At 50.0% G+C, this 10,957-nt stretch overlaps 1 protein-coding gene across 5 annotated transcripts in view; it reads right to left on the bottom strand.

The window, feature by feature from the left end:
- Window positions 1–16: 16 nt before the first annotated feature.
- LRP1 (LDL receptor related protein 1) overlaps window positions 17–10,957 on the bottom strand; it is a 318,544-nt gene continuing 307,603 nt past the window's right edge. For all 5 annotated transcript variants that reach the window (XM_081851654.1, XM_081851656.1, XM_081851655.1 and 2 more), the window contains 7 exons: window positions 9,547–9,720; window positions 6,278–6,439; window positions 5,102–5,276; window positions 4,408–4,512; window positions 3,725–3,789; window positions 2,275–2,365; window positions 17–1,079 (listed from right to left, as the gene is read on the bottom strand). In XM_081851654.1, the coding sequence (XP_081707780.1) occupies window positions 824–1,079; window positions 2,275–2,365; window positions 3,725–3,789; window positions 4,408–4,512; window positions 5,102–5,276; window positions 6,278–6,439; window positions 9,547–9,720 (1,028 nt within the window). In that variant the 3' untranslated portion in view covers window positions 17–823. The remainder of the gene's footprint in view (window positions 1,080–2,274; window positions 2,366–3,724; window positions 3,790–4,407; window positions 4,513–5,101; window positions 5,277–6,277; window positions 6,440–9,546; window positions 9,721–10,957) is intronic.

Raw genomic sequence — 10,957 nt, 5'->3', positions numbered from 1 at the left:
ACTCCTAGGAGCATTCTGTCCAAGGAGCAAAGCAGAGTAACTAAGTTGCTGCACCAAGTGATGGCAAGGTGCTTTCTTTTTGGTAAAAGATGCTGGTGATGATTAAAAAGGTCCTTGGTTTCTTCAAAGGTAGTACCACCACCCCTGAACATTCTTAAAATTTGCCCACCCCCTGGCAAAGACAGATACAATCTTCAGGGGGCATTTTTGCCCCACCCCCTAAAACTAAGTCTGGATGCCTCAACTAGTACTTCAACCTATCCTTAGTTAAGGCCAACAAGGGCAAGGAGGAAGGAATTTGCTCCAGAGAGGGAAGGTGAACACGCGACTCCCTGGGTGTGCTTGTGATCTCTTAACCATGAAGCTTTCCACCTGGCACTGGTCTTTAGTTCCAAAGAGTTTCACCAGTTACTTGGCCTTGTAGAAGCACCACGTTTGAATTGTGAAGAAAACACATGCAGAGGTGATACCACCTCAAATCGAAGCATCTTCTGAGAGCAGTGTTTATTGTTTGCTTTTGTGGAATCAGACAAACACTAGCTATTTATAATTTTGCAAGACTTGCAAGCCTGTTGCTGGCTGCCCAAATTGTGGGGACAGAACCAGATACACGCGAGGATTAAAAACAACTTCCCTGGGGTTTGTGAAGGATGTGTCTTCTTGGGGCCCTGGCCTCAAAAAGGCTCAGCACCCTCAAAGCGAAGGGTCCCCAAGATCCTCTGATTCCAAGCTGGCCTTATCTTGGGCTCTACTTTATTCATTCTGTTATTCCCTCTGTGCACCCTGCCACGTTTGCCTTCCAGCCCCTGCCAGGTGCTTTTGTTCACTCCTTTTCCCTTCTCCACCTCCAGAGGACTTTGGAGTCCTTTCTCCAAAGCAACCTCAAACAACCTTTGCATGTTAGTCTGTCTCCCTGCTCCCGCTTCCAAACCTTGTCGGGGTCAAGGGCGAAGTCAGCATCTAGCAGCTCCCCCACATCATCTGCGTCAGGGTCCCCTTCGTACATCTTATAGGTGGGGTTGCCGATCTCCACGTTCATGGCACCGTTGGTCATGCGCTGGTGTTGGAAGCCTTTGGCCCTGGGGATGAGGAAGAACAGGGATGAAGTGGAGGTCAAGGTGGGCTTATCATGCTGCTCAGAGTGGGGAGGAGCAGCAGTGACTAGACATTCGGGGCACTGTTCTCAGCAAATGCCAAGGTTGTACAACTGCTAATGGGGGGGGGCACTTGCAAGAAATCATTGGCAGGAGGGTGGGGTGCTTAATGTCTTCTGCATCTACGGATTACTGTATGCAAATACACCCCTCCAGAAAAAACACACAAGTATATTTAAAAAGTGAGTGCATCTGCAGGAAAGAACCAGCAGCAGAGGGAAGTTAAGCACCCTTCCCTACCCCACTTTATGTTACAATGAAATCAGAGCATGATGGAACCCCAGCCCTGCCCCCAGAAGGATTATGACATCAACTGTCATATGTGTGAGTAATGGGAGAGTCACTGTCAATCCAAGTAGGGAGTACTTGGTTTCATGGGCCAATGGTCTGACTAAGGATAAAGTACCAAGATATGAAGGGATTGGAATGGGAGGCTGATGAGCAGCATTTTGCATCCATCCCTGATTGAACAGAACTAGATTTAGCATGCAGTTCACCGGCAGAGTCTATGCTGAAAACAGGTGCAAACTGGTCTCTTGTTTACTTCCATCTTGGCCATCATGGCCACTGGCCATGGACAGAGCTGGTCTGCCTCTACTAGCCCAAACTTTTGAGTATCCCACCATGTGTTTCTATTGCACTGCAGCAGACCTGATGATCTGTATGCTGAGCTGAAAATGTGTTTCCCCTCTTTATGGGTGTGACCCCTTAGTATGTTCTTGGGAACCATGAGAGTTCAAAAAAGATCCAAGAGGGCAGCAGGCAGGGCAGCTTCATCCACACACATCTCCCACAGAGAAGCCCGATACCCCACTAGGGCTCTAAATATGCCATGACATGAGGCAGATGTACAATTGACCCAAGACGAATGTGGCCTCAGCAATGAGAAGCAGAATTGCAGCAGGTTGAAGCACGGACACGATCAAGATTCATTCCCTGTTCATGGATGGTTACATCATGGGATGTGGGGGCCAAGAGGAGGTTTTGTGTTTGTGCAAGAGGAAGTCTGGCTTAGTTTAATGTGCAACACAGAATCTAAAAGCTCCCCCATCTCCATGGCAGTAGATATGCAACACACTCAAACACACCCACAGTCACCATTTCTGAGGGCTTTGCTTACCCTTTAATCCGTTTCTTGTACCAGACCACAGCTCCTGCCACCAGTATCACCAGCAGCAGGAGGAGGATTGGGATGATGATGGACACGGTTCCTACAGGAGGTGGGGAAACACTGGTCACTGACTAGGAACCATCCCTCGTAGCCCACACCCCAAGACAGAGCCAAGATCTCATCAACACTAAATGTGCACAGCCTGTCCCTTATGTCTGCATATATATTTGCATTTCTGGGCAAGATGGATACAGATGTACTCAAATATCCAAGAAGCAAAGGCATCTCATTTCCCTCTAGGTTCAAATGAGGACCAGTGTGGCGCATCGATTACCTTATCAGGCTAGCACAGGAGAGACCCAAGTTCAAATCTCCACTCAGTTTACCTCTGACCATCTCCCAGCCTAAGCTACCTCACAGGGTAGCTTGTGAGGATAAAATGGGGCTGGGATGAGAAAACCCCACGTCTGCCACCCTGAGCTCCTTGGAGGAAAGGTTAAGGTATAAATATAATGAACAGAGACAGTTTTCGGTGCAGGTGAATGGAAAGCATTCGCTAGTACTGTACAGGGAAGAGAAAAAGGTGCAATTTGGAAAACGCTACACCAACACACCTCTAGCTAGGAAATACACCAAAGACCTCCCTCTTGTCTTTGTGAAGACATTTCGCTTGATAATCTGATAGAATGTAAGCCTATCCATGAATTTTTAAAAAGTAAAAAAGTTTTCTATCCTGCAGCATTTCTGGGATGTTTACGTGTAGGCCAAGTATTTTTTGCCTTGACAAAGGACACTCACAAACCTTTGTGGAATCTGAACCTAAAAAGCCACCCCGCCCCCCGCCACCTGCAAATAATTTAATAAATGGGTCCAGTTGGGTCCAGTTAATAAATGGGCGCATTTCTCACAAGGTGGACATGCCAGGAGGCAGATTTCATGCGCCACTGAGGGCAGCAGAGTGGCAGGGAGACAGAGCTGACCCACAGGACACAATCCGCTGAGATGTTTCTTCTGTACAAACAGAGCTGAACAAGAACACAACCATGTGCTTCCTTTCACAGAGGGCAAGTCTATCAATGGTTTCTAGTCAAGGTGTCTCCATGTCGCCTCCAGCCTATGAGGCAGAGTTGCAGGGAGCATGAGCTGTGCTTGTGTCCTGCTGAATCTAGCAGGGCTCCTCTTATGCTTAGTGCTTCCTATTCATTTAAACAAGACATGTGGAGGAGCCTCCAAGTGGATTGTTCCCCTGTGTGAGGAAGGGAATAACCATTTGAATATACTGCCTCAAGGACCAGAATGCCATGGGCCATGTCCCTCTGGCTGGTATGGAAAAGTCACCGCCCCTGCATGAACAGGTGTTCCCTGACTCTCTCCAGCTGCAGCCCACATCCACCTGACACACTCACATGCCCCCCATCAACCCCTACAGCGGCTGCCCTTGAGCCCCCGCTCTACATACGGTTGCTCTGCTGCTCGTTGCTCGCAGATCTCTCACAGCGCTCCCCTGTCATCTCCAATGTGCACCTGAAAAGCAAAAGGCATGTGGGTGTTTGTGGCTGTGGGATGGATACAAGCAAGAACTTCCTTGGGCAAGGAATATGCTGAAAAAGTGGTGTGAAGAGAGAGAGAGAGAGAAGGGGGGCAGATTATGCTGAGGAGAACACTGGAGTAGCTGAATGGAACTCATGAGATACAGGGAAGCCAGGGAAGCTGCAGGAAGGGTGTGCAGATTGTGCCATAATTCAGCATGCAGGAGTATCTCTCATGCAAAGCCCATCTTGGAAGGAACACAAGAAGCTGCCTTATACTGAGTTGGGTCCATCTAACTCAGTATTGTCCACAGAGATTGGTAGTGGCTCTCCAGAGCTTCAAAAAGAGGTTTCTCTCAGTTCTATCTGGAGATGGCCAGGGACTGAACCCGGGACCTTCTACATGCAAGCCATTGAGCTATGGCCCTTTTCCCTATGGGGCAAAATAAGGGAAATGGCAGACAGGTCACATGAGATGGACAGCAGGAAAACTACGCAATTCAAGGAAATTATTTAGGAGCACAGGATAGGAAGCTGGGTGAAGACATGTCTCACTGAAAGTAAGCAGGCATGCACCCCCTTTCCCTTCACCCCCGTTTTCCTCCAAACTCACTGGCACTCAGGCATCGAAGTTTCAGCATTCATGGTGCAAGTGCCCCCATTGTAGCAGTAGTTGTTGCAAGTCAAGCAACTGGGGGCTATCCTGCCATCAGGGCAGCTGCAATGTAGAAGGGAGATGCGGTCAATGTGGCAGAAACTCCCCCTCTCCCTCCCTCTGCTACTGCCCAAAGAGTAAAACACAACCAGTTACAAGTCCAACCCTACTAGCCTATCTATACCCAGCAGCTTCCTGCCGTAGGAGCGTTAACACCCCCCCCCCGAAACAGGCCTTCTCTCCAGCACGGCCTCTGCGTGAACCTCATCTTACCACCCCTGCTCCCATCTTTTAAAGTTCTGCTTGCGGGATCCTGTCCCAACCCCAGAAACTGATCTAGGAGGCCCCTTACAACTTAACAGCCAGGGATACTTTGGATAGGACTCTCATGGTGTCCCCTTGGAAAGGATACGAGGCAGCTGTGCGCACACATAAAAGCCCCACAAAGGTGTTCCGCAACATCACAGCAGCCCAACTTGTTTCCCCAAAACCCTATCCTAGTTCCTCGCCACTTGGGTGTCCGTGGTGACTGTCCAGTTCCCCCTGCCAGCTGCGTTGTGTGGTGCTTCTCCAATGCCTCTATGGGCAGGGGACCCAAAGCCCATCTCAGACCCCCTCTTCTTCCAACCCCCAAGCAACTCTTGGCACCTACGTGCAGCTGACGTTGCCAGTCTGCTGGATGATGGAGCAATTGCCCTTGAGACAGCGGTCACACTTGTTATGCTGGCAGCGGTCACCATAGTAATATGGCGGGCAGCGGCACAGGCGAGCTCCAGCGGCAGTCAGCTGGCACACACCGTTGTTCTCACAGAAGTTTGAGCACTGGCCTGAGGGGTACAGAAAAGATGATGCAGCACGAGACATAGGATTCGTTCCTGAACAAGGTCCTGACTCTCTACCATACTCCAGGGTTCATAAACTTCATCTCGGTTGCACTGTCTATTTAACATTTGTTCATTTATTTAACAATAAATTTGTTCATTTATTTAACAATAAATTTGTTCATTTATTTAACAATAAAAAATATATTTTAAAAAAAATCAATCACAAAAGGGGCAAATTCTCAAGTGGTTTTCTGACAGTCATCCCACTGATGGGACACAGGAATTAGACCTCACACTGGATGGAAACAATGACACAGTAATTCCCCTGCAATGTGATTTTTGCTGAAGATACCCAAAGGGACTCTGAATATATGAAGAATTCAATGTCCTCAGTTTGGTGTATTAAAATTAAATCAGACAATAAATGGGATGTTTATCTGCAGGAATTAACAAGCTTTCCCTGCTGTCAGACATGTGTTTATTCAGCTAAGATTTCAAATGACTCGCACAGAATATGTGACCAGTAAATTATTTAATGTTGTCTTAGCATATGCAGACGAGGCTGTATTGGAGACCTTGTGTGCTAGACTAGTCCTCTCATCGCCCTTTTCATGCACTTCACCCAGGAATAGATTCCACTATTCATTGTGTAACTTTTTTAGAAGGTCAATCAGGTGATTTCAAATCAGGCAGTTGCTGGTTGACACAAACAAGTTTTAAAAGTTTGTTTTATAAGCTCTAGCAGTGAAAAGTTATGGGCAAGTTTTCTGATCTATAACAGTGTTGACTGCCAAGGCGTTGTTTTTTTAAAACTAAATGATTTGATCATTTGTGGTTCTGAAAATAGGTTTTCACTTTACTCTTGGATTGGATTGTTTGTTTTTGTGATTTATATTCTAAGAAACTAAAAAATCTGGCCGATCTCCCTGACATTTCCTCCTTTGGCCAGTGTGTGTGTGTGTGGGGGGGGTCTACTGTGGCCTTGGGAGCTGGCAGGCACTTACGATATTGACACTTGTCACCGATGAAATCAGTTAGGCAGCGGCAGTTGGGCTGGTTACCCTGGTTGACGGTGCAGCTGCCGTTGTTGAGGCAGTAGTCTGTGCACAGCTGCTTGTTGCACCGAGAGCCAGTGAAGCCGTTGGGGCAGCGGCAAGTCGGCATCCCTGGGGTGGGAGGGTAGAACGCAGGTTATCGTTAGCAGGGTTGGGCCCATATAACTGACTTAAGGCTACATGGACTTCTGCAGCCAACAAAAGGCACCTGTCCTGCATATGTTGTTGTGACTTCAAGTCCCACCAGCCCCATTCAGCAAGGCCAAGGGTCAGGGATGATGGGAGTTGTAGTCCAGTGACATTTGGAGGACCACATGTTTCCCCCACCACAGGCATAACAAGATCTTTGAGGAAACCCAGCAGCCAGTTGAATGTATATGGTACCTCCTGGGAAGTGGTGATCCAGGAACATGGCCGACAGGAGAATATTTTACCACTCTTGTATTTCATAGAATCACAGAATTGTAGAGTTAGAGGGACCCCAAGGGCAATGCAGGAATCACAGCTGAAGAATCCCTGACAGATGCCTTTCCACCCCTGTTGGGACTTAATCCCATGTTTTTAAAAAACATTGCCTCAATTTTATTGTTTAACTTTGGGAAGATTATAAGTACATATGTTTTACTAAAACAAACAAAGAATCAACAAAGAATCTTTAGATGGCAGAGATTTTATTTTGTTACCCTGGGATCCATTTTTTCCTTTACTGCAGGTGTGGAGCTATGGATCTGGATCTGCCCCCCCCCCAGGCCAGTGGGCAGGGTCACCTGTCAACCACATGATTCAACTTCAGGTGAAGAACTGGGAGCACTCTCCATGTGGGCTCATAACTCTTCCCTTGCACCTCTGGCTTTAAGCCGTGGCTGCAAAGGAAGAAGCTTGGAGTCACACTTTCAGGAGGGATCGGCTCAAATGGGGAGCTCTGATTCCAGCAGCATTTGCACCTGGCCACTTTCAGCAGGTAATGGATGCACGAAGGAGCTCCTGAGTGCAAAACAAGTCTCCCTTGCAGGCTGCCATTTGGCACCATATTTAAAAGGCACATGCAAAGAACGATTGGCAGCACATTCTAAGGCTCTCAACTATACCAAGTGGTGGTGTGGTTGTTGTTGTTGCTATTATTATTATTAAAATTTGTATACCACCCTTCACTTGAAGATCACAGGGCAGTTCACAACATAACAATACAAAATGAAAACACAAAATGCATAATAAAACAAAACAAAACAATAGCCCCTCCCCCACAGACACATTTTAAAGGCCATAGAATGTTAATCAGCCAAACACCTGGTTGAAGAGAATTTTTTTCGGCTGGTGGCTAAAGATATGTAATGAAGGCGCCAGGCGAGCCTTCTACAAATGGGGAGCCTGTTCTTGTGTTGCCACCCACTAGAGCTCTTGTGCAAGAGATACACAAAGAAAGGCCTCGAATGACGACTGCAGCTTTACTTCCCCCAAAGCTGATGACAAGTATGGTGTAGATCAGTGTTTCCCAACCGGTGTTCCGCGGCACACTAGTGTGCCGCGAGACGTTGCCTGGTGTGCCGTGGGAGGGAGGCGGGCGAGTCGGGCGGCGAGAGGCGGGGCGGCGGTGGCGAGCACACGGGGGGCGGGGAGCGAGCTCCCTCCCACATCCCATCGCCCCGTGCTCCGCGCTGTTGTAGGCCAGCCCTGCGCACCCGGGGGACCTCCCCCCAAGAGCGCAAGGCTTGCGGGCGTCAGCTGGCAGTGCGGAGCACGGGGCGCCCTTCGGAGGACGCCCCGTGCTCCACGCAGGTGTCCGCAAGCCTTGCGCACCCGGGGGATCTCCCCCCGGGAGCGCAAGGCTTGCGGGCGTCAGCTGGCAGCGCGGAGCACGGGGCGCCCTTCGGAGGACGCCCCGTGCTCCGCGCTGGTGTCGGCCAGCCTTGCGCACCCGGGGGATCTCCCCCCGGGAGCGCAAGGCTTGCGGGCAGCAGCCTGCAGCGCGGAGCACGGGGCGCCCTCCAGAGGACGCCCCGTGCTCCACGCAGGTGTCCGCAAGCCTTGCGCACCCGGGGGATCTCCCCCCGGGAGCGCAAGGCTTGCGGGCGTCAGCTGGCAGCGCGGAGCACGGGGCACCCTTCGGAGGCCACCCCGTGCTCCGCGCTGGTGTTGGCAAGTCTTGCGCACCGGGGGATCTCCCCCCGGGAGCGCAAGGCTTGCGGGCAGCAGCCTGCAGCGCGGAGCACGGGACACCCTTCGGAGGACGCCCCGTGCTCCGCGCTGGTGTTGGCCAGCCTTGCGCACCCGGGGGATCTCCCCCCAGGAGCGCAAGGCTTGCGGGCGGCAGCTGGCAGCGCGGAGCACGGGGCGCCCTTCGGAGGACGCCCCGTGCTCCGCGCTCGTGTTGGCAAGCCTTGCGCACCCGGGGGGCGCATGGGGCGCCCTGAAACAGAGGGTTCCCCATGCTGCGGACTGTAGCCTGCCGCCGGACGCGCGGGGCGCCCTGAAGCAGAGCGCCCCTCGCGCCAGGCAGACATGGGCCAGCCCCACAAGCTCGGGGGACAGCGGGGAGGCGCAGCACCGCCATCCCACTGTTCCCCGACCTGGTTTTTTGGGGGGGAAATAAAGGAAAAAATTTTTTCCTTTATTTCCCCCCTCAAAAAAGTAGGTGCGTCCTATGGGACGGAGCGTCCTATGGGACGAAAAATACGGTACTTACTATTTCATAATAAAGTAATTATAAAATACTTTCTTTGTGTTTATTTGATTCCTATTAAAGAGAGTTACTTTATATATAGTCAATATAGGCACAGAGTTAATTTTTTAAACATTTTCTAATGGTGGTGTGCCTCAAGATTTTTTTCATGAAACAAGTGTGCCTTTGCCCAAAAAAGGTTGGGAAACACTGGTGTAGATGATCCTGGCTGGGGGGAAATGACCTTATATGGGCCTCAATTAGGCTTGGAGTCTGCAGGTTCCCCACGGCTGTTTAACTGCTGCTGGCATGAGCCCTCAGCTCCAGTTCAGTTCGGAACAGAGATCAATTTCTTTCTTTTTTTTGGCCACAAACAATAGGGAGCTGAAAAGTCTCAAACCACAAACAGATTAACTTTGCAGAAGTCCATGCAGAAAATCAGCTGCTGAATTTTAACTTCAGCCCTTGAAGCAATGGGTCTCCTTGTTTCTGGTGTCTCTTCCGCTGCCCTGACTCCAACCCTAAGCTACACCTTCTCCCAGCACCCCACCCCACTCACCAGATGGGGAAGCAGCACAGGTGCCCCCGTTCTGGCAGTAGTCAGAGCACTGGTCATGCTGGCACTTGTCCCCGATGTAGCGCGGCTGGCACCGGCACTTGGGCTGCTTGCGGGCATTCAAGAAGCAGCTGCCACCATTGAGGCAAACCAGGTCACAGGTGTCGGTGGCTGGAACTACAAGAGAGGAGAAAAGAAAAGCAGGCGAGAAAGTGAGTGAGATACTCATTATTATTTATAGTTTACTTAGTGTTGTCATGGACTGGCTGAATGCAGAGGAATAGTGGGAGGCACCAGATGGGGAACCCCCCCCCCAAGAGACGAAGGCTCAAAGCCTGAGGATTGGTGGTGGGATAACGATGAGTGGTTAGACAGAGAAGAGGGAGAAAACTGGGAGAAGGTGGTGTCAGAAGCTGGAGAGGCAACAGGGTTAAGTGAGTAGGGAGAATCAGACGCAGAGGTGGAAGCAGGAGAGGAGGGAGACCAAGAGGCAGAGATGGGTCAGGCTGGTGAAGAAGCCAGGTCTCCCCCTCCTACTGCAATAAGCTCCTCCTTGTTTCCCAGGACCAGAAGAGCTATGAAGAGGGAGAATCAGAGAGAGGTGTGCTGGCGGAGTCTCAGATTGCTTGGGAAGGATCCTGGGGAAGGAGGAGATTTAGTCAGCTATGGGGAGTGTCGGCATCCTTTGGGGGTTGGGAAGCCAGCTGGCTAGCCCCCAGCTGCATCCCAGCTGGCTAGCTCTTCCAGCCGTGACGATCCCCCGATCTCTGGTGCGACATAAATCAGTGACTCAGACTTCAAAGCCTGAGCACACTATATTAGCAGAACATACTGCGCAAACAGAAGTGGCATAAGGCTTGTGGAAACATACTAACAGCTACAGATTTATTAAGCATAAATCAGGACAAAGAAAACATGTCATCTCTCTTTCGTCTTCTCAGAGAGAGTCAAAAGCAAAAGCTATACACACAAAGGAAGTTCCCAGCAAACTGTGCTGGAATGTAAACAGACATGTGACACATAACAATCCCATGTCTGCTCCTTAAGGTGGAATGGAAATTCCCAACATCCTCCCCCTTTCCATGTAACCTATGGTGCAATATTTCAACCTAACTGCAACCGCTGTACATAAATCTGAAGTTGTTCCCTGTTAACAACTTTAGACGACAGATCTGCAGGAATCTCGTTTCCTGGCATGTAGGACACCTGAATGAGTCCTTTGCAAAGACACTCCCTTGCACGATGTAATTTTATCTGCAAGTACTTGGTTCTTTGCTTGCAACTCTCTGAAGTTAGCAAAGCCAAACAGGACCTGTTGTCTTGGTAAACCTGTATAGGACATTTCACATTAACCCTGACGTCCTGAAACAGTTGTAACAACCATTCACAATCCATAAGTGAATATGAGAGTGCA

Source organism: Podarcis erhardii (genome assembly GCF_964252035.2).
Source record: "Podarcis erhardii genome assembly, chromosome: 2".
Lineage (NCBI taxonomy): Eukaryota > Metazoa > Chordata > Lepidosauria > Squamata > Lacertidae > Podarcis > Podarcis erhardii.
Note: the sequence above shows the minus strand (reverse complement) of the source record. Positions and strands in the feature narration are given on the sequence as shown.